The sequence below is a fragment of the Lonchura striata genome, chromosome 26, assembly GCF_046129695.1.
Source record: "Lonchura striata isolate bLonStr1 chromosome 26, bLonStr1.mat, whole genome shotgun sequence".
NCBI classification, from domain to species: Eukaryota; Metazoa; Chordata; class Aves; order Passeriformes; family Estrildidae; genus Lonchura; species Lonchura striata.
This window is the reverse complement of record NC_134628.1, coordinates 841,793-867,479: the sequence shown is the minus strand read 5'-3', so window position 1 is coordinate 867,479 and position 25,687 is coordinate 841,793. Positions and strand designations below refer to the sequence as shown.

The following is a 25,687-nucleotide window of genomic DNA, read 5'->3' as shown; positions in this document are numbered from 1 at the left end:
ATTTGGTGGAACATATGGTGTCATCTTCAGCTCTCTCCTCGGGAAGCTCGGGCCTCGCCGAGGTTGCCGTGTTGTTTTGCTGGGGGAAATGCATGTGCAGCTGTGACATTGGCTTTGGAGCGATGTCACCTCTCCCATCTTTGGCAAACGCCGCCATCGGCAGCCTGCTCCTCTCCCTTTGGCATCTCCATCACCCAGCTGAGATTGTGCTAACACTTTTCCTCCGTGTAGGTGTTTCCTCCTCGGTTCCTCTCCAAGCGCCAGCGACTCCAAATGCCTCGTGTTGCCGTTTTCCTGGGAGCAGGAGCCTGTGCCGGTGCCTGGTGGCCCGGGGGAGGGGGTGACAAGTGGCTGGGGCTGTGTTGTGAGTTGGAAGGACACGCTGTGCAGGATTGTTTGCTCCACACTTCCTCCCGCGGCTCTTCTTTGCTAAACTCGTGGGGGAGGAATCTATTGGTTAAATTGTACTTGTAGGCATAATATTACAGTGCTGGGAAGGAGGGAGGAGAGCGGTGCTTAACTCCAAACACGCCCTGGGTGTGCTGGCAAAGGGTTTTTGTTTGCAGCTCCCTGCTCCTATTGTGCCCCAAATCTCTGCTCCCTTGGTTCTTGGAAATCCATGGGATTCATCCCGAGCCAGCTGGGAGGGCTTTGCTTTCAGAGATCAGCGGGGAATCAGCCTCTCTGGGATCCGTGGCACAGCAGCCCACTCCCACTTGCTGCTTTTTAGTATTTCTTGAAACCTCCCTTTGGCAGCTCCCTCTTCCAACAATGAGTCAAAATCAGCAGCCAGGGCAAAACCACGTAGGGGGACGTGGGTGGGCTGGAGGGTGTGTGGTGCTGTGGCCCAGCATGACTTCCCTCAGTGTGTCTTGGGTTTATTTTTGCTTGTTCTCCTGCCTTTATTGACTGTAAAACACCTCGGGAGTATCTTTTGGCAGCTGCTGATGGGAGTGAGGTCTCTGTTCTAAAGATGGGTTTAGGGTTGAGCTCACACAGTGGCTGACTCTCATGGGTTACAGTGGAATTTAATTTAAGCTTTGATGTTTATGACCCTCAGAACAGCAGCGTTTCAAGTAACTTTATTCTCCTATAACCTTTTCCTAAAGTGTGGATTTACTCCACCACTTCAATTCAGAGTGGCTGAAAAATTTCCTTGAAGGGAATCACTTGAACTGGGTTTGCAGTCCCTGTCTGAGCTGAATTCTGCCAGCCCACAGTTGTTTCTCCTCACAAATAACATTTCCTTACTCTCCAAGCCTGCACTTATGGGTTATCAAATGCAGGTTATCAAAATAACCCTGGCACCTCCTGCCACATGTGAATATTGAACTCTGCCCCACACTGACACTTTAAATTTAATTCTGTTCTGCCAATGAGTGATCACAGCTCTGTCAGGAAGGAAATAGCTTAAACCTGTCCCTAGGGAACAACTGTGGGGAAAAAAAAAAAAAAAAAAGGGATATGGTCTGAATTCCCAGGGACAAGTGGCTTTAAAAACAGCCACACAACCCCCAAACCTGCCAAATTACCAGGCTGGATTTCCTCAGGATTAGGAGAGAGCATCTCCCTTATCATTTTGCACATGCTGTACCATCTGTCCTAAATCTCCCTTTGCAGGGCTGTGGATTCCAAATGCTATTTCTTCCTTGGGAGATAACAGACATGGCTGAAGAATTTTGTTAGGTAGGGCTGGGATGCTATTTATGGTGCAAGTTTTTCTTTTTTTTTTTTTTTTGTTCTGCAGCCAGAACCAGCTCTGAACCTCCCTGGGTTTCTCCAGCCAGACACTGAGAAAATATTTGATTTTGTAGATCTGTTTAGGTTTGAGATCTGGGAAATACAAAGTCCCCCAGTTGTAAGGTGTGTGTGCTGCTCAAAGCAGGTAAATATGAAAGAATTAAATTCAGGCATTACAAGGACACAAGAGATGCCTTTACTCTTTTATTGTACATTATAAAATGTTTATTGCTCTGTCTGTATCAGAGGTGGTGACCTCTCCTTCTTGGTGATGGAAGAGTATGTTCAGGCAGAGGATCCTGGAGCCACCTTTGGGGTTGGCCTGGCTGGAAGCAGCACATCTTCAGGAGAACTTCCCAGTGCCTTTTTCCCAAACCAGTTCTTTGGGAAAAACTGGTGATGGGAGGAGAGATGGCAGCTCCTCACTGCCAGGCTGCTCCTGTGCAGGGACTCCCAACCCAGGCTCCTCCAAACCTTCCTCAGGCCAACCTCAGTTGGCATTTGATGGAACAAATTGGATCCTCCCTCATCCCCTAAGTGCATGTGGAGTGGTCTTGTGGAGGAGGAGTTCAATAAATACAGATAGCCCATGGCACACTACAAAGAGTAAATCTTTTTCATGTCATGGTCCTGCATCTCCCAGCTTTCCAGAGCACCAGCAATCCCCAGGGATCCTGTCAGCTTACAGACATCCAGCATTCCGAAGAGAGAGAGAGGAGAAGCCCAGCCCCTTTCCCCTCCATCCTCATCCCTTTTTGGGAAGGGCTGTCTCCAGCAGCCTCCTGCCATTCCAAGGTCAGGAGAACAGCACAGGCAGGATGTGTGAGGAGAACCAGCCCTTCCCACACAGAAACCTTACTCAAAGGAGCATTTTAAGAACTTAAGCCCTCAGAAAAAGGCCCCTCAGGCCAGAGCCTTCCACGATTAACAGCTCTTGCCCCTGGAGACCTTGCATAGCAACCAGTATCATCAGGTATTTTGTCTTTTTCTGGTTTTTTTTTTTTTTTTTTTTTTTGCTGACTGGCTACATTTTTATGGACCTTTAATCCCATTGGTGGTGGACTCAGGCCCAGCTGAAAATACCACGAAGAAAATTATTGAAATTATCCTGGAAGCTAAATAACAGCTTCTGGTGTCCCCTCATGTTGGTCTGTGCCTCAGTGTTCCCCGATTTTTCTGAGGTGAAGAGCACCAGTGTGACAGAGGAGAGACAGCAGCAGTGGCAAATGTGCTGCAACCTGGCTGGAAAACAGCCAGGGAAGTTCTCCTGGTGGAGATGGAAACTGGGGGATGCCTTTTTTGTTTGAAAAACCCACCTGCAAGACGTGTTACACGACACACATCGATGAACGAAGCGAGGCCTGAGCACGCTGCAGCCAAAATTTGGCTTCTGGGTGGCATTTGCCACGAGCTTCCCCCCATTCCTGCTCAGAGAGGGATGTGCCTGGGAGTACTGCCGGGGTGGAATGACAGTGAGACCAGAGAAAGACACAACAGAACCTTGTGCATTCCCAAAAAACCAGGAAAACCGTCCTAGAAAATGGAGCGTGAGCGTGGAAAGGAGCGTGGGAGATGTTGCTCCAACCCAGGTGATTCGTGGATCACTCCAGCATCACTGATTCTTCTCCATCTTCTTTGTTTGGGTGTCAGGGTTTGGTTTGGTTTTTTTATTTTTTTTTGCAGGATTTCCCTTCCTGGCCAGATGTTTTGCAGAACAGGGATGAGGAGGTGGATGCCAGCGAGGTCTTGTTTTGCAAATCGCTCCGACAGTGTTTCACCTCCTCAGTCATCATGGCTCAGAGTGAGAGCGAGGGATGGAGTCCATCTCTCAGGTGTCATGCTTCAATGATGTTCACTGAGGGCTTGTTTTTTGGGAACTAGGAGAGGAAACAAAGGAAAAACGGATGTGTAGAAGGGAAAAATCGCATCAGAGCTCAGTGCAGCCTGCAGGTCGTGTTTTGTGAAAATTCCCCTTCCCAACCTCTTGGTGGTGATGAAAAAGGGTCAGAGTTGAGGTTTTAGGCTTGTGGGGTTTATCGCTGCTTCTGAACCATCATAAATCAATGAACTATTTAAAATACTGAATAAATATGGTGGGAATGCGAGCAGAAACACAAGGAAGTTAAAACAATTGAAATAAGTTGGGATAAATTGAAGGCTTGACCTATTTACACTTCCACATCACGTGTGTTACCATCTTTGCTCCTGCTGATTAACTCTCCAGTTAATTACAGGAGCAGTGTCCCCTTTGCCACGTGCTGCTGTGGGAGGACCCGAGGAACTCATTTTTTTTTTTTTTTCTCCAGAGATGCTCAGATCATCCAGAAACGTGGCTTGAAATCTGATTTTTTTTGGCGGCCCCGCAGCATCCTGGAGGTGGGAGTGAAGCGCTGCTGTCCCCATCAGCAGAGCCGTGGGTGCGGAGGGTGTTCCCTTCCCGCATCTCCCCTGGGTGGGGAGGGGAAGGATTTTTAACGAGGCTTTTTTTGGGGCTGATTTAGCACAAATCGGGCACTCACCTTGCTCCGCAGGAGGCCCCCGCCCTGGTGCTCGGGTGTGCTGTTCTCCGAGGCGCTCTTGGCTTTTTCCTTGCTGTTGTTGGGCTCGTTATCTTTGATGATATCGTACTGCCTGCAGAACAGGGCGATCACCCCTGCCGGGAGAGAGCATCACCGTCACACCCAGGAGCTCAGCAGCCTGCAGACATCACAGATCCCTCTGGCCAGCCTCGGCAGCATTCCCAGTTCCTCCCAGACCACAGCCAGGCTGCCTCTGGCTCTTCCCTTCATTCCATGCTAAACCAGTTAGACAGGACGAGAGAAGATTAATTCTGTTTCAGCCTCCCTGTTATGAAGTGGTTGAAACCCTGCATTTGGACCTCGACCAACGCCAACCCCACGGTCCAGCGAGTGCTGGAGCTCCTGGAATTTCTGCTCGCTGCAAATGTGTCCTCTGCTCCTTGTCCTCTGCTCCCCGTCCTCTGGAGCTGGCAGAGGAGAGGTTCTGAACCTGCCAGCACCTGCAAATGGGCACCAGCACAAGCTGCGAGTGGAAATTTCCTCCCCCACACCCCCAGGCACGTGGAGAGGGAAGCAGGGGCAGCCGTGGCACGTAAGATGACTGCAAATGTCTGTCTGGGAAGCTTTTATGTGATGTTTCCACCAAATAACCTCTCTGCCTGCGGATTCCAGACACGTAGGTGAAGTGGATCCAGGCAGATGCTGCTTTTCCCTCCTTGAAAAATCTTCCTTAATAGCCAAATATATTTAAATCTTGCAGCATCACGCCACGAACTGCTCTATAAAACACGTAGCAGTTGCCCCCAGGCTTTGCTGATAAACACAGTGGCCCGAATTCTTTCTTTGGGAATGTAGGTAAATGGCTGATGCCAGGAGAAACATCTGCCACAGCCACTCCTTGTGTGATTTCCGTGGGTAAAACTGGCACACAAAGAAAGAAAATGCCATGAAAAATTCCAGAACCACAAGAGCTGGGGCTTGGCTCAGTCCAGAGCCCTGAGCATGGACTGGTTCCACTTGGATTTTCCCAAATATTGCCATACAGGATAAGTTAAAAGCTGGAAGGAGGTTTTTGTGTACTGAGAACCCATTTGATGCAGAGAGATTCTCCCCACACTCCTGTTGCTTTTTAAATGTAAGGAATTTGTCTGGAAGGGAAATTGTGGGATTAGCAAATTCTTTGTTCCCAGCTGATCCAGTCTCAGATTATTCTACAGCAGGAGATGAATCAGTTGTTCACTCATCCCATGTAATTATTCATGATTATTTTCCCTGGCAGGGCATTGAAACTGGGATGTGCACAACTAAAACATGGCATAAATGCTGAAAAAATAATGGCCTAGAGGTTCTGGAAATCTTCTAAATTCGTTTTGGTTTTGATGTGATTGTTGGCTTTAGGAATAATTGCTGTCCAGTCTCTGGAGATGCAAATAAGGGCAAAAAAAAAAAAAATTATTGTACGTGGATCTGATTCAGTGTCACCTGGATTCCTCCATCCCTTTCTGTGATGGGGAAATTTCTGTGGAAAATTTAAATATAAATGTAAGTATACATATAGGTAAAACATAAATATAAAATATACATATCAATTATAACAATAACTATAGATAGAAATTAGTGGGTATGGAGATCAAGACTCTTAAAATTCTGTTTTGCCTGAGCATTGGAGTCATATAATGTCCAGAAAATTACTGCAACCTGTAATATCTGAAGGACTGGATATTTGGATCCCTGGAAACTTTCCAGGACAGGGCTTGGAGCAACCTGCTCTGGTGGAAGGTTTGGTGGAACAAAATGATCTTTATATCCCTTCCAGCCCAAACCATTCCATGATTCTGTGGCTGAGGGCATCATAATCAGGGCAGTCTGGAAAAAAATGAGATTACAGGATCAGCCATCAGGAATTGCTTCCATCAAATCCATTTTCTGCTTCCTGCTGGACCAAACTCGAGCTGCAGAGCCCAACTTGAGGAGCCCTTACAGCTGAGAACTCCATGATTTTTGTGAGGGAAAGAGTTTTTTTTCCGTGGTTCCACGTGCAGCCAGGCATTCCCAAGGATATCCTGAGTGGATATTTTGACAGAGAGCTGGGACTGACCTGCCCACATGAACAACACCACAACAATGATGAGAATTTCCCCCGCTCGCAGCTGTTGGTTTTTCTTCGCCATCTCCTTCATTGTCACCTCATCTGCACAGGGGCAAAGAGATTCTGTGAGACCCAAAGCCCAGCTCAGAGCCTGGTTTAGGAGTGCCACCAACCCCAGTCAGTGTGTCAGGGACAGAGTCCTGAGACTCCTTAGGGTGCTTGGATTAGGATTTAGGAAGGAATTCTTCCCTGCGAGGGTGGAGAGGGGCTGGAATGGATTTCCCAGAGAAGCTGTGGCTGCTCCATCCCTGGAAGTGCCCAAGGCCAGCTTGGATGGGGCTTGCAGCAATCTGGGATATTGGAAGTGTCCCTACCCATGGCAGGGGGTGGGACAGGATAAATTTTATGTCCCTTCCAACCCAAACCAGTCTGGGATTCCAGGATTCATCCCGTGGCACCCTGAGGGGACGGGGCTCAGGAGGAGCAGTGGGACAGGGCAGTGTTACCTGTCCCTATGGCTGCTCTCTCTGCTGGCCCTGTCCCTGCTAGTGCCATCTGCACCCGTCACAAAGCCTGGCATGCTCCAGCAGCTCCAGCAGCTTCAGCTCAGGAGCGTGGAGAGCCTGGCAGGATATTTTTCAGCAGAGCCCTGGGATTCAGAAAGGAGCAGAGCCTTTTTGCAGGGTGTAATTCGCCTCCTTGGCTTCAAAGCATAAAGGAGATTACAGTTCAGGACCCCAGGAAAGGAGCAGTGCTCCTCTTAGTGCTTCCAGATAAACAGCAATTCAGGATTTACAGACTCCAGAGCAGTTTAATAAAGAGAGTCAAGGACTCACATGCTCAGAACCACAGCCAAAAGCCCTGGAACAGGCTGGGCCCTCAGCAGGCAGGGGAGGACCTGGGTGTCCCCACAGCCCTGCACTGCCAGGCGCCCTTTGGAGCAGGATTCTTGCTGACAGAAAACCCTCAAGAGCCTGGTTTGGCTAAAGAGGAGCACGTGAAGGAGTTGCCAGTGAGGAATTGCCTGATTTTCTCCCTGGAGGTAATGGAAACACGGCTGGATGTGATCCTGGATGACCTGCTCTACTTGACCCTGCCTGGGTGAGATCCCTTCCAAGCTCAGCTCTCTGTGATTTGGCAGAAATATCAAAAATGCAAGAAAAGTGGGAGCCTCTGGGTATTTTTTCCCCTGAAACCCAAGCACAGGAGGTGCCGTGAATCCCACAAGTGCCCTGTGAGCACAGTGGTGTGCCCGGTGCCATCCAGGGGGGCTGGTTCCACATGAGTTCACAGGCTGGCCAGGAATTCCCTCTGGCATTCTCCACGTGTTGGGAGCAGGACACAGAGCTGCAAACCTCCTCATCCTCCTCCTCCTCACTTTGTTAAATCTCATCTGCAGGGAGAAGGATCAGCCACCTCCAGCAGCACCTCCCTGGCACCTCGTGTCCCCTCAGCACATCCTGAGAGGACGCTCAGCCCCATGAGTGTTTATCCTGTTTATCCCAGAGGGTTTCTCCCAGCTCCTCTCACCACACAGGATCCTGGTTCCTCTCTGCAGAGCCCCGTGTCCCAGGGGCCACGTAGGAACTCACCCACACTTGCCTTTATTTTTAGAGGCTAGTTTCTCAGCTTCCCTGGGGGTCTTGAAGAGGACTGGCTCACTGGCAGGGCTCTGGCCTTGGATGCTGATGGACTGGACATGCACAATGTACTCAGTGTCCTCCTCTAGGTCCCAGAGGGCACAGGAGCGGGTGGTGGTGTTCACCTCCTGGATGAAGCGCAGCATCCGCACGTCCTTCTTCTGGAAGCCGAGAGAGGAGAGCACAGAGTGGTGGAGAGACCTCCCCTTGTGCATCTGCTGTCACCTAAGGCCACCGATTCCTGCCCTGCCCACCACGTGGATGTGGAGGAACCATCAGGATCCTTCCCTCTCTGCAGCCACCGAGGCGCAAAGCGCTGCTGCAAAGGGGATGGGGGAGCCAAATCCCCTCCGGGACCACGAGGGACAGGACAAGAAGGAATAATGGGCTTAAACTGCAGCGAGAGGATTTGGGAACCAAGGGCACCTGGGGGGAGATGGACATGGCTGAAACTGGGGAATTGTAGGCACGATACCTGTTGGGAAATTGCAAATCCAATGACAACTTCGTCTTCCAGGACATCCCAAGTGACCACGGCCGAGTTGGCTTTCAGGTGTTTGACTGTGACATTTACTGGAGCCGATGGGCTGTCTGCAAGGAGGGAGAGCAGAGCCTTTACAGGGCCAGGAGGCACAGAAGGGGCAAGGAAAGGAGTGGGAAAGGACCTTCCTCAGGTTCTGTTTTGGATTTGTGACCTGGAAATTGCAGGCACTCCAGGTCTCAGTTCTCAGGGTGCAGCTAGGAGATGTCACCTGAGAATATGAGTTACATCCAACTGATAGAGGGGAAATTTAAGATAAATATAGGGAAAAAATCCTTCCTTGGGAGGGTAGTGGAGATTGCCCAGGGAAGCTGTGGCTGCTCCTTCCCTGGAAGTGTCCAAGGCCAGGTTGGAGCACTGGGACAGTGCAAAGTATCCCTGCCCATGACAGGGAGAGGGACTGGCTGATCTTCCTGTCCCTTCCAACCCAAACCATTCCACAACTTCATGTGTGAAATACCCGACCCTTGAGAAGAATTTCCTGAACACCACAGCCGAGCCCTGAGCAGCTCATTCATGCCATCCTCCCCAGCCACATTTTTCCCTGTTACAGCCTGACAGTGACAGCTGGGAGGAAATTCCAGCTCTGCCATGGACGTGTGCACTCCAAAAACGCTTCGATGAGCATTTGAAACGCAGGAGTGGAATAACTGGGAGAGTTTCTTTTGTTTTTTCTCTGGCAGAAAATGTTCCTTACAATGTTTGGTGCCTGATGTAGGAGCACATCCAGTGAGAATCCACTTGGAGCTGCCAGGACACGGTGGATATTGTAATGTGGAGAGGGCAGGCCAGGAGAGCAGGAGCCTGAGGCTCTGTGTTTCTTCCCAGTTCCAGAGCACAGCTGAATTTCCAGCAGGATCCTCCCAGCCTTGCCAAAGAGAGCTGGGCTCCTGCACAACCTCCCCAGGAGCCTCTTCCCAAGGGAGCTGCCCAGTCCAAAGCCCTTCCTGGCATCTCAAGGGAAGCTTTTGCCTCCTAGGCTTGGCCCTGCTCTTTCAGCTGGACTCTGTTCCTGCTCCTCTGGTCAAATTTAATTCACAACCTTCAGCTTTGCTCTGAACTCAAAGCAGTGAATGCTCTGAGTAGCCCCAGGAGGTCAGTAGGGTGAGGAAGAGTAATTTTATTCTGACTTTTATAGAAATCAATACATTTATTCCATTATAACCATCCTTTTGGGGCTGGGACAGGTCACCAGTACAAGAGGGGTGCACTTGTGCCCATCTCCAGTGACACTTGTTGGATTTATGGCCATTCCCAGCCTCCTGGATGGAGCTGAAAATATTCAAGCTGTGGTGTCAGTGTCTGACATCACTGCTGGTGAATGTTCCCCGGGGAACAGAGGAGCACAGAATTCCCCAGCTGAAGGTCACTTGGCACAGTGATCCCTCATTCCTTTCACAGCCAGCAGGTAGAGCCTTAGGAGTAAAATGCCTGGAGAAGCCATTCGAGCCAGACTGATTCTCAGTAAGAAAAAAAGTCACTGAATGGCTGAATTCACCCAAATTTAGCACTTTAGGAGGAGCAGCAAGTCTCTGATTCCACAGAGGGATGTCATTCCTCTCTGGAGTAACAATGGAATCAGTGTTGATCCAGAGCATTCTCACCTCCCAGTGCCTGGCCCTCATGGAATGAGGCAAAATTCCCCAGCCATCCTCTTGGAGGATGGGATCCCTCAGCATCCTCACCCTCCCTGCAGCAGCAGGACCAGCTGAGGAAGGAGACAGATCATCCTCCCCATCCTGGAATAAAAGTCCCTTCCACGAGGAAGGGACGTGGGTCTGCAGCTTTTCACCTTCCCCCGTGACTGAAGCAACAAAAGTCGAGTCTAATTTTAGGAAGGGGCAGTCAGCAGACAGGAATGTGCACGGGAAGGTCTGTGAGTCATGCCTGATGAATTTGCTGGAACATACGGAGGACATGACGGGGTTGAGGGATGGGAGACAAAACAGTCTCCAGCTGCAGCCAAGCACTTCGCCCTTCCCGGCTCAATCCCGCCCTGCTTGTCTTCCCTGGGTATTTTTAGGAGCTCAATTTTTATATATATATATATTTTTTTAGGAGCTACCACTGACTTAGCCAGCTCCAGTTGGAGGAGGGCTTTGAAAAGAAATGAATTAACCCCACAGGAACAGAGAGCAGAGATCACGGGGGAAAAAGTTGGGAAAAGGGAACAGCACTCGGAGTGTTCAGGTCCCCTTTGGAATTTGTGACCTTGAGGGAGGCACAGCATAAAAAGTGTCCGAGTTTTCTGATGGCATAAGATGTGGGGGAGTTGGGAAGACCTTGAAGAGCTGGAGGAGAGCAAAAAACTCTTCTGGCAAGTGGTGGGAGAGGGTGGAGAGCTGTGAGGCAGGAGGGAAGCACTCAGCAAAGCTGAGACCCAGAGCTTGAAGCCTCCAAAACTGGAATCTGGATGGAGGTGAGGGAGAAATCCCCTGGAATGGGTGGTAAGGAACATTCTAGAACCTTTGTGTGTGGGAATGCCTGACAGAGGGATGGGGTAGTCAGCAGCTCTAAAATCCAGGAATGCAGGACAGCAGATCCCAGTGTGCCTTCCCTTGCACTGCTACATCCAAATCAGTGGTGTCAAACCAGCATAAAAACACTAAAGAGAGAATTAAACCATGTTTGACAGATATACAAACCCAGGAAAACGAATTTCCTGCTCCCAGAGCTCTGGGAATAATTTGGAACCAAAATTTTCAATCCATGAGTTTGCTTTTCTCCCTGTTCCTAAGAGATGAAATGATGAGATCGTGACTTCCTGAGACCTAAAACACTGTTCCAAGATATTCCACAGGACTTTTGGCTCCCTGGCCCTGTTGCAGCTCTTTGTTAGTGCCAGCCTGGCTGAGATCAGGTGGAAAAGGTGTAATTCCTGTCATTTCCCAGCTGGCTGCAGGGGGTGGGCAGCTCGAGCAGGGCCTCGAGGTGCCAAATCCAAATTTTTGTTTCCTTCTAGAGTCATGTGCAACTCCTGGAAACTTTGCTTCTGTGCCTGTGGCAGCCAGGAAAGCTGCTGGTGTTCTGGGAGAGGGCACAGAGGGTGGGAATGCTGCAGGTTGTGGATCAAGGTTTTTATTTTTGTGCCTGTTTACTCCAGAGCTGCTGAGGGCAGCACATTCCTTGTCTGCTCCATAAGGGAACGGTGCAGGATTTCTGGTTTAGCACTTTAACTTCATTCCAGTGCAGGATGCTGGAGCAAATCCCACCCTGCAAACTAGCAGAGGAAATTTGCCCAAATTTAGATGGAAAAAGATTCTCATCTTCATGTCAGCAGAAATCACCCCCACCCTTCATTAAGGGAAACCCTGATGACTTCAGCTTGAAATCTGGACTTTTAAACATGAATAGCAGCTTAAAAACGGAGGCTTTCTAAAATCCCATCTGGTTTCCTTCCCACAGAATCCGAAATCTCCCATCCCCCAGGTCCGTGTGTCCCAGCCCTCCCCGCTTCCACCGTGCCTGGGGCCCTTTTGGCAGGAGCAGGTCGGAGCCCCCGCTGTTCACCAAGAAATCCTGGAGATGATCCTTCATCCCTTCCCCATGCTGAGAACCCCTCCCAGCCTTCCATTAAATGTTTTCCTCGTTATGGTTGGACTTTAATTGGAGAGAGAGGAACCCCGCACGGATTTTTACAGCTCGTTCCCGGCTCGGTTATGGGCATGAGGAAGAGGAGCCCCCCTGCTTCCCTGTGAGTTGGATTCCCTGTGGGAGCTGTGGCAGGGATGGGAAAAAGAGCAGGGAAAAGGTTTATTTGTTCCATCCCACTGCTGCTGTCACCTGGGAATGGGGAGGTGGTTGGATATTGGGGTGTCCAAACCCTGGTAGGATCAGGGAGGTACCCAGGCCACAAAGGCATCGCTGAAGGAAAGGAGGAACCTGTGGGAATATCACACCCTCGGGGTCACCTCAGGCCAGCCAAGTCCAGGCCACAGGTCTGCAATTAAAGTGCATTTCTGGATTTATCTCTCCAGCCAAGGGGTCCCCAAAACCCCCTGAATCCACCTCTCCCGTGGAGTTGCTTGGAATTCCATCTTTCCTGAGCCTGTGCTGTGTTCCCAGCATTTCCCAATCCACTCAGCTCCTCTCCCAAGCAGCTCCTTCCTGCTGAGAAGCTGCCTCAGAGCCCCAGGGACATGGGCTGGTGAGCTGAGGCTCTGAAGCAGCTCATTCCCTGCTTTCCTGCTGCCTCTTCCTGCAGGAAGCAGTGAATCCCAGCCTTCATTCCCAGCATCTCTTGATTCCTGCACCACAACCTTCCCCGGGCTCGCAGGAGATGAAAGGACACGACCTCCACAATGAAAGGAGCATCCCTAAAATGTTTTCTGTCCTTTCCCTGCGTGTGGATTCACCCAGAGCTGCTTTTGCTGCTTCTCTGAGCTCTCCCAGCATGGATCCCACCCGTGGATGTAATTGCTTGTGGGTTTTATGGGGTGTGTAGGAAGGGCTGGCACATGGCTCAGCATTCCCGAGGGTTTTAATGAAGGGAGCCCCGGGGGAATGTGTGGGAGCAAGGGATCATTCCCGCTCCCAGCCCCACGGGAAGCAGAGCTGTTTGCTGAGATCCTGAGATTTCAAAGAGCAGAGAGGCCAACTGGTGGTTCTTCAGCTGGGAAAGAGGCAATTATTCCCTGCTGCCCGCTCACTTCCCTGTAAAAATGGGATATTAATAGGCCACCAGCCCCCTCCTGCCCACCCCTTGGCTCTGTGGCTGATTCCCCAGGGAGCAGCTGCCCAAACGTGCTGGAAATGCTGCCAGGAGTGTGGAGCCTTTTCAGGGAGCACAGAGACTGTGGCCAGCCAGCCACTGGGAATTCCTCGGGGCAGAAGGAAGGAATATTTCTACCCTGGAGAGTCCCAGAGACAGGCAGGATTCTCTCAGGTCTCCCCAGTGCCACAGTTTGGGTTTAAATGTTGCCAACTCGGAGCAAAGTCATTCCCATCATGGAATGTTTAATCCAGGATCTAAATACCCGTGGAGAACTGGGTACCACAGGCTTTTCTAGCTCCTCTTATCCCACACCTCTGTAGTATCAGAGCAATCAGAGGGAGTAAGGAAGCCTGGGAATTTCTGGCTGCTGACACCAGACCTCTCCCAGGATTTTGCTGCCTGTTCCCAGCCCAGCTCTGCTCCTGTATCCCACTTTTTACTGCACACGTAAAGGTTTGCAGCTTCATTGCTCAATACATTTCTGCTTTTAAGTGAATTATACTCGATCCAGGCCCTAATTCAGCCCTTGGGCACTTCATAAACCAGCGAGAATTTGTTTTAGCAATGAACATCCAAAGGGTGAGGATGGATCCAGGAGCAGCACGTGGATGGCACTGCCACGGAGCGCGTGGCTAATAACTGCAAGCACATCTCTTTGGGAGGAATCTCCCTTTCCCACAAGCAGATTCCCAGCAGGAGACAGCATTTGGAAGAGCGTGGCTCAACCTTGGCTGCCTCTCACAGCATCATCCCTGCTGAGAAGCTGACACTGGGGTGAGAAACCTCCTCATCCCAATTAAATCCCTCCCACGCCGAAGGCAGAAATCAATAAAGTGCTTACGCCACCGACAGCCAGCCAGGAATCTCCCCGGCCTCTGGGATGGAGGGAAAGGGCTGCAATGGCTGGGTTTGTTGTTCCCAAATTGCTGAGACACCTTTTGATGCTCTCTTGGGCGTGCTGAGCTTGTTGCTCAGCCTGATCCACGGGTGAGCCCAGCTCCCCGGGCTTGGGGGAGCACGTCCAGCTGGGATCAGCACCTGCAGGCAGATTGGCACCTTTGCTTTGCTCTCCTTCCCCCCACCAGGCTGGGGGGCTGCCTAGGGAGGGGGTGAGGCTGGTTTGCAGCAGCTCAGGGGGTGAGGACACGCTTCAGGATCCACCCACGGGGGTTTGGCACCTTTTTGGGCAGCTGAGGTGGGGGAGCTGTGAAGGGGCTCCTCAAACTGGAGCCTGTCCTGGTTCCGAGGGCTGGCCCAGAGCTGTGCTGGCAGGGGAGGTTTTACCTGAGCTGTGTGTCACCTCTGCTCTCCATCTCACAAAAATAAACCTGACCTGAGCTGCTCCACGGGCTGGCACCTCGCAGTGAGGCTGTTTTGCAAGTCACAGGGGCTGTGGCCTATTTTGGGGTCTTCCATCATCACCCCACTGCTCTTTGAGCCCTCAGCAGTGCCCCGAGCCCAGCCCAGCTCCCCTCTCCTCATTAGCTCAGCCTAACGAGGGGACTGCTGGCAAAGCAAGGGCAAAATTCAATCCTATTCCTGACTTGCCAAGCATCCTGAGTGTTTCCTCAGGGACCTTCTGGAGTCATGGGAGGGCATCACCCACCCAGGTGGGATTTGGGGTTGCCAGAGAGCATTAGTGTGAAGATTATTTCTCAACCACCTCGTCATCCTGCTCCTGCTTCCCCTCCTCACTCACCTTGGCATCACCTTGGCAAAAAATGGCCTTGCCTGGCCAAAATCCCTGAATTCAGAGCGGGGCCTGTGCTCGGTGCCACTCACCAGCCCTTGCCTTGGCATTGCCAGGGGGCAATTTGCACCAGTCCCTCCTGGGAATGACATCTTTAATCTCTCATGACAGGGATTATTTTAAACCCATTCACACAAGCTCTGGGTCCAAAGGGGACAGACCCTGGAGCCTCCATCCCTGCCTGGGAATGATTTCCTCCCCATGGGGGGACTCCTGGCTTGCGTGCCTTGGTGGCCTTGTGGCCACACCATCAGCAGGGCTGGGGACACGGAGCTGCTGGTGACGCTGCCGCTGCCTCTGTGTGACCTTGGGGAAAATCACTCCGTGCCCTCATCCCTCTGCTCCTGCTCTGGGAAACAGGGACAGCACAAGTTCTCTGCCTCACCTGGGTGCAGGGAGAGCTCCTCAGGACCCTTGGCACGGGTGGCACAGGAGGAGGAGGCGGTGTGGGGTAGGTGGCACCACGGCAAAGTCACACAGCTCACCGTGAGCTCCCAGGGACGTGGCACGGACACCTCCAGGAGCAGGAGGTGGTTCTGGGCAGGGACACAACTCCCTGCTCACTCTCAGATGCCAACCGAGGTGATCCAAGGATAAGGAAGAGCAGGGAAGTGGCCCAGTTGACAGAAAAGCCCGAGCTCTGTCACAATTGCAGACGCCTCCATGGTGTTTTCCTCGTCGCTCCCTCCCTTTGGGAATGTTTCATTAATCTCCCCGGATCTGGCACTTGTGAAACAGCAACTTTCAGAAGCCAACGCCTGGCCAAGGACGGGTGGCAGAGCTGAAGGCATCCGGGGCTTCCTGCAGCCCAAATGGAACTCCAGCAACTTCCAGGGATGGCTGGAGCGAAGGAATTTCCACTCCCTGGAGCTCTGCATCCCTAAAAATCACCCCCAGCCTCCTGGAATGAGAGGTATCCTGGCAAGCAGCAGTCTGCAAATCAAAGCAGCTGTTCCACCAACATCTTGCAGCCAGTGAAGAGACAGCCCTAGGCTGGTTCGGGCTGGGGAGCCCCACCAGCACTGCCCACTTTACACACAGGGGCTAATGAAGCCAAGAGTGGGTTTGGGTCCATCCTGGTAACTCCAAAATTAGGTCCAGCTCAAGGGATCACTGCCTCGACCAAAGATCTGGGTGAGCTGCTCAGCTCGGAGGGGCCTGGCTTTGGTGGCCAGGATGTGCAGTGCCCCTGGAGAGGTGGTTCCTCTGGGGCCACCGGGGTTCCTCTGGCGCCACCGAGGTTCCTCTGGGACCACTGGGGTTCCTCTGGGACCACCGAGGTTCCTCTGGGGCTACCGGGGTCCCTCTAGGACCACTGGGGTTCCTCTAGGACCACCGGGGTTCCTCTGAGACCACCGGGGTTCCTCTGGGACCACCGAGGTTCCTCTGGGGCTACCGGGGTCCCTCTAGGACCACTGGGGTTCCTCTAGGACCACCGGGCTTCCTCTGGGACCACCGAGGTTCCTCTGGGGCCACTGGAGTTCCTCTGGGACCACCAGGGTTCCTCTGGGACCACCGAGGTTCCTCTGGGACCACCAGGGTTCCTCTGGGACCACCGAGGTTCCTCTGGGACCACCGGGGTTCCTCTGGGACCACCGAGATTCCTCTCGGACCACTGGGGTTCCTCTGGGGCTACCGGGGTTCCTCTGGGGCCACCGGGGTTCCTCTGGGACCACCGGGGTTCCTCTGGGGCCACCGGGGCTCCCAGCAGAGCCCGGCTGGGCCCTGCACAGCCGGGAAGGGACACCGGCAGAGCAGACCCGGTTTTACCTCCTCCACTCCGGTCCAGCCCCGTGACACGAACCGGGGCCGCTGCTCCGGTGCCCAAACCGTGCCCCTGCAGGGCGAGGGGGCTCCGCTCCCTCTCCCCGTTTCCACCTCTCCCTCGCCGGGGATGCCGGGCTGCGATCGCCCGGTGCCGCCCGCGCCCGGTGCCGCGGGGCTGCGTGTCCCGAATCGCTTCTTCCGCACCCAAATCCCGGCAAAGTCCCGGCGCCCCCAAACTCCGGCCCCTGGGCGCAGCCCCGCCCGCTCCCGCCGCTGCCCCCCGGGGGTCTCTCCCGGCACCGAGCCCCCTCCCCACATCCCGGCAGCCGCTCCCGGGGCCCGGCCGCCCGTACCTGCCTCCACCGGGCGCAGACCGGCGTAGCTGAAGCAGAGCAGGAGCGCGGCGCCGGTGCAGCCGAGGAAAGGCTCCATCCCCCGCGGCCGCTCGGGGCCGGGCCGAGCCGCTCCGGGCCGGGCCGGGCCGGGCCCCGCCGGCGGCGCGTCCTGCGGGCGCGGCGGAGCCGTTCAGCACCGCGGAGAGCGCCGGGGCCGCCGGTACCGCCCGGTGCCGCCCGGTGCCGCCCGGTGCGGCGCGGCTCGGCGGGGCTCCGCTGCGCCCGGCAGCGCCCGGCTCGCCTCGGCTCGGTTCGGTACGGCACGGCACGGTACGGTACGGCTGGGCTCGACCGGGAGGCGGCCCCGCCGAGCCCCGGCTCCGCCCGCTGCAGCGCCGGGCAGCCCCGCTCCGGTCCCTCCCCCGGCCCCAGGGGCGGCGGGACGGGGGCGGCTCGGGCCCCCCGCCCGGCACGGCCCCGCTCGCTGCCTCAGTTTCCCCGGCCCGCCCCGTCCCGGGGGTGCTCGGACATCGGGGGGTTCCATCCCGACCGGGAGCAGCCCCGGGGCGCGGCAGCGGGGCCGTGTCACCGCCGGGGTGTCACACGGGCCCTGCGGGTCAGCGGCAGCTGAAACGCGAGGGAAGAGGATAGCGGGAACCTCTGGAATTAGCCGCGCCTCCAGGTTAATTAACCGGCCCCCTCTGATTGATGCTCGCTGGTGATGGGAGCAGAATCCCAGTCCCAGCTCAGCTGCCAAACCGTGCGGCACTGCAGGGGGGCCCCGCTGGGACCCCTCGGTGCTCCCCACCGGCCCCGGGGTGTCCTGGCCCCGTGAGGAGCCGGGCACGGCCGGCAGCTCCCAGCAGCCCGGGACAGCCCCGGCCGGCCGTGCTGGCGTGGGAGGTGCTGGCTGTGTGTCCCTCGCTGTCTGTCTGTCCCAGGTGTGCTGGGGAGCACCAGCGGGGTCCCCACATTTACGGCAATCCCGGTCTCTACGCTTTGGTTTATGGCCTGGTGGTTTTTCTCTGCTCATCCATGCAGCTGCATGGAGAGGGGGGTGAATCAGGTGTGGGGGGCTCTGGCAGCCCCTGCCACCATCCCCTTGCCACCCTCCCTCTGCCCGTGCTCCTTGGGGGGCACCCTGAGAGATCCCCCCCAGCCGAGAATCCCCAAAGATTCTTCCTGGACAAGTGAGAGGTGCTCCAGGGAGAGCCAAAAAGCCTCTGCCAGAGCCAGGGGACTGCCCAAGCCGTGCCACTCCACCTGTCCTTCCCCAGCTGGGTGGTGACAATTCCCAGCACGGTGCCCGTGCCACGGTCCCTGCTGCCTGCCAGGGCAACGCCTCTGGTGCCTCCCTTTCATCTCCTGCCTGGCAGCAGATTAAAATTTCATCATTTCAGCGCTGGAGAAGGTGCAGGGGAGGAGCAGGAGCCCCGGGATGGACAGGGGGGTTCAGCCCCTCCCTGGAGCTGCCTGCACTGAGCTTGGGGACCCCCAAATCCAGACACACATGGCTGGGCTGGAGGGAGCAGGGTTTGGGCACTGCCATGAGGGGATGGATGCTGTGGAAGGAGCAGGATTTGGGCACTGCCCTGCAGGGATGGATGCTGTGGAAGGAGCAGGATTTGGGCACTGCCCTGCAGGGATTTGGGCACTGCCCTGCAGGGATGGATGCTGTGGAAGGAGCAGGATTTTGGCACTGCCCTGCAGGGATGGATGCTCTGGAAGGAGCAGGATTTGGGCACTGCCATGCAGGGATGGATGCTCTGGAAGGAGCAGGATTTGGGCACTTCCCTGCAAGGGGGTGGCTCCAGGCTGGGCTGCTGCTTCCCTTGGGCTTTCCTTTTCTGGAACACGAGGCTGGGCAGGAGACTCTGCCAGGCTCAGGCTCCTGCTGCTGCTTCCTCCGTGGTCTGCACACCTGGAGCAGCATCACAAGCCCCAAGTTCTGATCCTGGTGAGCCCAGGACATCTCCAGGGAGGTCCCAGCAGGATGTGCCAGCAGCAGCAGCAGCAGCACTTCCCCATCTCTGCACAGGGAATTCCAAGTCCCCCAGCAGTGAGATTTAGGGAATAACACACAAAACCAAGGATTCCCTGCCTGGCTGGACCCCATCCTGAGCCCCAGACCATGGGACAGGCCGTGTTTTGCCCCAGTGGCTCCTGGCAGATGTGACAAGGCCGGTCCCTGTCATCCTGCTGCCTCCCAGACTCCCACTGGAGGGTTTTGGATGTGTCCTGGTATTTTTCCAGAGGCTGAACACAGCTAACACCACAATTCCTCGGCTTTTTCCTTTCCCCCTTCCCAAATAAAGGAGGAACATTGCTCTTTTCCAGCCCCATGTCCTCTGCCCGCCCCTGGGATGTCACCACCGTGCTGAGGTCCCCTCTGAGGCCTCAGGTGCCTCTGGGGTCCATGGGACAGCCACTCTGTGCTTGTTCCCCTCTCCTTTCCCACCGCTGGGAAAAGATTTTTGGGGTGTTCTGTTCCCCGTGGTCACCCCTGGGCTCCCCGTGCACCCCCCAGCCCATCACTATTCAAGTCACACGGTGCCCGTCACGCGTCTGCCAATTAAGCCACGGCTCTAATTAAGCACTCAGGCACCTGGGAGGCCGCCAGCTGTCCCACCCCTCCCACGAGCCCACAGCCCGGTGACACCCAAAGATTGTCCCTAAATCAGTGGGGCCGTTGTGAGGGGCTTTTCCCCCCAGAAAAACGGGTCCGGATGTCCCCCAAGGGGGACAGTGCCAGCCCTGGGGGGTTGTGGTGGCACTCAGGGATGTTGGCAGATTTGGGGGACCCTGCTGCTGCTGCTGCTCCCTAACTGCGCCCCTGGAGCAGCTCGGTCACCCCATCCCTCACCTGCAGCTCCCCAAAGCATCGCGGGGAGGGTTCCCTGCACCCCATTGCAGACCCCACTGCGGGGGCACCCCCCGGGAGCTTCTCTGGGGTCTGGGTCCCCCCAAATCCTCTGCTGGGTGTGGGGTCCTGCCCGGGGGGTGCTGGGCAGGGTGCGGGGGGTGCTGAGTGCCGTCCTGAGAGGGTGCTGTGGGGTGCAGGGGGGGCAGGAAACAGGGGGTGCAGGGGGTGTGGGGTGTGGAAGGGGCAGGGAGGTCAAGGGGTGCAAAGGGTGCGGGATATGGGGGTTCAGGGGGTTCTGGGGTTCAGAAGTGCGGGGTACAGGGGGTGTAGGGGGTTCTGGGGATCAGGGGGTGCAGAAGTGCGGGATATGGGGGTTCAGGGGTTCAGAAGTGCGGGGTACAGGGGGTTCAGGGGTTCAGGGGGTGCAGAGGTGCGGGATACGGGGGTTCAGGGGGTTCTGGGGTTCAGAAGTGCGGGATACGGGGGTTCAGGGGTTCAGAAGTGCGGGATACGGGGGTTCAGGGGGTTCTGGGGTTCAGAAGTGCGGGATACGGGGGTTCAGGGTGTTCTGGGGTTCAGAAGTGCGGGATACGGGGGTTCAGGGGGTTCAGAAGTGCGGGGTACAGGGGGTTCAGGGGGTTCAGGGGTTCAGAAGTGCGGGGTTCAGGGTGTTCAGGGGTTCAGGGGGTGCAGAGGTGCGGGATACGGGGGTTCAGGGGGTTCAGAAGTGCGGGGTACAGGGGGTTCAGGGGGTGCAGAGGTGCGGGATACGGGGGTTCAGGGTGTTCTGGGGTTCAGGGGGTTCAGAAGTGCGGGATACGGGGGTTCAGGGGGTGCAGAGGTGCGGGATACGGGGGTTCAGGGTGTTCAGGGGTTCAGGGGGTGCAGAGGTGCGGGATACGGGGGTTCAGGGTGTTCAGGGGTTCAGGGGGTGCAGAGGTGCGGGATACCGGGGTTCAGGGGGTGCAGAGGTGCGGGATACCGGGGTTCAGGAGGTGCGGGGAGCCCCCGCATCCCGGCGCTGCCGAAAGCCACTGCTGCCATCTGCCGACCCCGCGCCGGGAGCGCCGGGAGAGGATGGGGGGGCACAGCCGGGACCCCCCAACATCCCCCCGGGAGCCCCGGGACAGGACCCGCAGCCCGGCCCCGCTCCTGCCGCAGGGGGCTGGGGGCAGCCGGGGTGGCCGGGAGGGGACTGGGGTCCCCCCGCTCGGAGCCCCCCGGCTCGGAGACCCCCGGCCCCGCTGTCCCCGTGTCCCCGCTGTCCCCGTGTCCCCGTGTCCCCGAGGGTCCCTCGGTCACCCCATGAGAAGGGGCGAGAAGCCACGAGAGGGAGCCCGGGGCCCGCGCGTGGCCGTGGCACTGGTGGCACCGGTGGCGCTGGTGGCACCGGTGGCATTGGTGACGATATTTAACCCCTCCGTTCCTTGGGGACAAGGGACAAGTCTGGGCCCCCCCACCCCGCTCCAGACCCCCCCAGTGTCACCCATTCCTGTCCCAACGGGGCCGTGCCCTTCTCGAGGTGGCAGTGCCACCTCCGTGCCCTCAGTCCCCAGGCTGGGACACGGCAGGGACGAGCTGCAGCCCCCAGCCACCCCCGGGCATGTCCTGACCCCCCAGCCGAGCCCAAACTGGGGAAACTGAGGCAGAGCCCGGCCGTGGCTCGGTGCCAGGGCGCTGCTGAGCGCACGGGGCCAGTGCCAGCGCCCCGCGGGGACCGGCACGGTGTCACCGTGTCCCCAGAGCCCCGACCTGGGCTGGCAGGGCGAGGAGAGCGGGACGGGCTGCAGGGTGGCACCGCGGGCACCACACGGGGGGACACGGGGACACGTGGACATGGGGACATGGGGACACGGGGACATGGGGACACGGGGACAGGGACAGGGACAGGGGCAGGGACAGGGACAGGGACAGGGACAGCTTTGGGGACAGGGACAGGGACAGGGACAGGGACAGGGACAGGGGCAGGGGCAGGGACAGGGACAGGGACAGGGACAGGGACAGGGGCAGGGGCAGGGACAGGGACAGGGACAGGGACAGGGACAGGGATAGGGACAGATGGGGACAGGGACAGGGACAGGGACAGGGACAGGGACAGGGACAGGGACAGCTTTGGGGACAGGGACAGGGACAGGGACAGGGGCAGGGACAGGGACAGGGACAGGGACAGGGACAGGGACAGACACAGACTCTGAGGACAGGGACAGGGACAGGGACAGACACAGACTCTGAGGACAGGGGCAGGGACAGGGACAGGGGCAGGGACAGACTCTGAGGACAGGGACAGGGACAGGGACAGGGACAGGGACAGGGACAGCTTTGGGGACAGGGACAGGGACAGGGACAGGGACAGGGACAGGGACAGGGACAGGGACAGACACAGACTCTGAGGACAGGGACAGGGACAGGGGCAGGGACAGGGACAGGGACAGGGACAGGGACAGGCACACGCTCTGGGGACAGGGACAGCTCTGGGGACAGCGTGGGCCCGTGGGGAAGGGTCTGTGGGGTAACTGGGGACACCCTGGTTGTGCTCAGCCCCTCCTGCTCTGCCCTGTCCCAGTTCGTCCCAGGATCCCAGAAGGTTTTCGGGATGGCGTCTGCTGTGTGCTGAGCACCCAACCTCCCTGGACACGCCCGCGCTCCTTCTGTGCCACCCTGGCACCCACGAGGGTGCTCCCGTGGGCACTCGGGGCTGATGCTGGACCCCAAAACACCGAGCTCTGCTCACTCTGGGCATCATCGAGCCCCATCAGCCTGGGGGGCACAGCGAGACCCCCACGCAGTGCCCGGGACACCCCGAGGGGTGTCCTGGGGCCCAGGGACACCGCGGTGTCCCCTCCGGGGTGTCCCCTCGGGGGTGTCCCCTCCGGGGTGTCCCCTCGGGGGTGTCCCCTCGGGATGTCCCCTGCAGCCTCACCCCACCCTGCTCTGCCTCGGAGAAGCCTCGGGGGCATCGCGGCTGCCATGACAACGCAGGAAATTCCCACAGGAATCCCTGCCGGGAGGAGGAGGAGGAGGAGGAAGGAAAAGCAGGAGGAAAAGGAGGGGGAACACCCAGGCAGGTATCAGCAGCACCCCGGCGTGTCCCCAGCAGCTTTGGGGACATGGCACAGCGCGACATTGCAGCACCACGGGGCCAGCGGGACCCGGCCCTGGCACCCCCAGGGCATCCTGACCGCTGCCACGGCAGCTGTGCCACCCATCCATCCCCTTGGCAAGAGGTGCTGGAGGGGTCCCCAGCCATAAACCCACGATATTTTGGGGTGGAGGGCGGTGGGAGGCAGGCAGGATGAGTTGCCCCCCGTGCCAGGGACCCTGAGGATCGCTGGGGGTTCGGTGCCCGTGCCCGTGCCCCCCTCCCGGGCATTATCCTCCGTGTCCCTCCTGCAATCCCTGGCAGCTCGGGGGATTAGGGGGGTTTAGGGTCGGGTTGGAGTCGGAAATGGGATGCTTTCAAATCAGCCTGCGTCAGTTGTGCCTCTGCCGCTCATGCCCGGGGGGATTAAAATAGATATGAGGATTATCCGAGGGCAGGTGGCACCCCCACCTTGGGTGCCCCCACTGTCCCCCAGCTCCAGCTCCAGCCCCCCGGGATGTGTTCCCAAAAGCACCAAAATCTCCCTTTTCCTCATTTTCCTGCCCGTGTCCCATCCCACCCCGCTTCCCAAATCTCTTTCTACAACGGGAGAGAAGCAAACACCTCCGCAGCATCTCCCCTCCCCAGCTTCGTGTTTCCAGCCCAATCCTGTCCTGAGGTATTGATGATTCCAAAATTGCAAAAATTCTCTGTCTTTCTTGCTAAAGGAGAAGTCATAATTCATCTGTGCTGGTTATGAGGTTGTTTATTCTGTTTATCTCTCACATGTTCTGCTGCCCTGCCCAGCTCTGTCCTGCAGGGCAGCGTGTGGGGCTCTGCCCTCAGTGGGATGTGACAAACATTCAATACCAGAAACTCCCTGGGCTGGATTTACAAGAACGTGCCAATATCTGTCACCTACGTTGGACAGTGTGTCCCCAGCCTGAACCAACAGAAAAATGCCAACACCACAGTGAGACATGGAGGGCATGAAGAAGGAGAAAAAGAACAAGGCACACCCAATTTCCTCCATCTTGTCCCCTTTGGACCCCTCATCTAGAATCCTAAAATTTTACTTTTGCACCCGTGCCACACTTAATTATTACTGATATCAAACACTCAGAGCTGGTAATTGATCCTGTAAGATTGAAAACTCTTTTCCATGGACAGAGATCACAGCCAGTGTCTCTGGGGGCTCTGTCCAGGGGGTTCCTGACCCCTGCCAGGGTCCCAGGGCAGCCAGAGGGAAGCCCTGGATTCCCACACTATTGCCAGTATTCCCAGTATTCCCAGTGTTCCCAGTGTTCCCAGCGTTCCCAGTGTTCCCAGTATTCCCAGTGCCTGAAAACCTCCAGTATTCCCAGTGTTCCCAGTGCTCCCAGTGTTCCCAGTATTCCCAGTGCTCCCAGCGCCTGAAAACCTCCAGTATGCCCGGTATTCCCAGTGTTCCCGGTGTTCCCAGTGCTCCCAGTGCTCCCAGTCTCCAAGACCCTCTCGTGCTCCCAGAGCCCCCCCAGCTCCTTCTCTGGGGGTACCAGGGGCTGCACCCCGACCTCTCCTCCGTGGGGCAAAGCCCCGGGGGCTGCGTGGTGTCCCGGCCCGGGTGGGGGGTCCCGGGGGTGCTGCCGGTGCTGTCCCCGGTGCCGGTGCCGTGCTGTCCCTGGTCCCGGTGCCGTGCTGTCCCCGGTGCCGGTGCTGCCCCCGGTCCCGGTGCCGGTGCTGTCCCCGGTGCCGGTGCCGTGCTGTCCCCGGTGCCGGTGCTGCTCCCGGTGCCGGTGCCGTGCTGTCCCCGGTCCCGGTGCTGTCCCCGGTGCCGGTGCCGGTGCTGTCCCCGGTCCCGGTGCTGTCCCCGGTCCCGGTGCCCCCCCGCCGCCCGGCGCTGCGGCGGGCGCTCCCGGGCTGCGGTGGCAGTGGCGGCGGCGACAGCGGCCGTCTCCGGGCAGGTAGGAGGTGGCGGGGACAAGGGACCCGGGGGGGACACGCACACACACGAGCGGGGGGCACCGAGGAGCCGCAGAGCCCGAGGCACCGGCACCGACCCAGCCCCGGGCACGTCCGTCCCCGCCGCCGGCTGCAGAGCCGCCCCCGCCCCGCCGCATCTTTCGGGGTGCTCGGGGTCCCCCTCGGTCCCCGCCGCATCTTTCGGGGTGCTCGGGGTCCCCCTCGGTCCCCGCCCTTATTTCGGGGGTGCTCGGGGTCCCCCTCGGTCCCCGCCGCATCTTTCGGGGTGCTCGGGGTCCCCCTCGGTCCCCGCCCTTCTTTCGGGGTGCCCGCAATGCCTCCCCGCGGGAGGGACCTTCCCGTGGGGGTGTCCCCCCAGTCCGAGGGTGTCCGGTTTGGGGATCCCCTGGAGCCCCCCCACTCCGGGAGAGGATTCCCTGGGGGTGCCCAGCCGCCCTTCTGGAGGTGTCACTTTTAGGGGGGTCCTGGCAGAGCCCTCTCGGGGTGCAGAGCCCCCCACGGTTCCCTTCCCCTCTGCCCCGGGCAGTGGGGAGGGGTCACAGACCGCGGGCATCGGGGGTGGGGGTCGTGCCAGTCCCGGGGGGACAAAACCGGGGACCCCTGAGAGGGGTGGGACCCGCAGATCCTCCCTCGGGGGGAAAGGAGAGACCCTGAGGGGTCCCAGCCCCCCGTAACTGCGGGGTCCTGG

The 25,687-nt window shown here is 57.3% G+C and overlaps 1 protein-coding gene across 1 annotated transcript; it reads right to left on the bottom strand.

The window, feature by feature from the left end:
* Window positions 1-1,931: 1,931 nt before the first annotated feature.
* On the bottom strand, window positions 1,932-17,245 carry FNDC5 (fibronectin type III domain containing 5). The gene is made up of 6 exons (XM_021539428.3): window positions 17,114-17,245; window positions 8,464-8,579; window positions 7,951-8,149; window positions 6,358-6,450; window positions 4,260-4,393; window positions 1,932-3,617 (listed from the first exon to the last, which is right to left on the bottom strand). Exons 1-6 carry the CDS (start codon window positions 17,190-17,192, stop codon window positions 3,576-3,578), a joined length of 663 nt encoding a protein of 220 aa, XP_021395103.1. The 5' UTR covers window positions 17,193-17,245; the 3' UTR covers window positions 1,932-3,575.
* Window positions 17,246-25,687: the final 8,442 nt, after the last annotated feature.

Excerpts from the sequence above, each read along its gene's own strand:
- FNDC5 (XM_021539428.3), bottom strand. The coding sequence starts at position 17,192 with ATGGAGCCTTTCCTCGGCTGCACCGGCGCCGCGCTCCTGCTCTGCTTC. Across the intron at positions 8,580-17,113 it reads TCTGCGCCCGGTGGAGGCAG|ACAGCCCATCGGCTCCAGTA; the intron begins GTACGGGCGGCC and ends CCCTCCTTGCAG. Across the intron at positions 6,451-7,950 it reads ACTAGCCTCTAAAAATAAAG|ATGAGGTGACAATGAAGGAG; the intron begins GCAAGTGTGGGT and ends GCCCCTGTGCAG.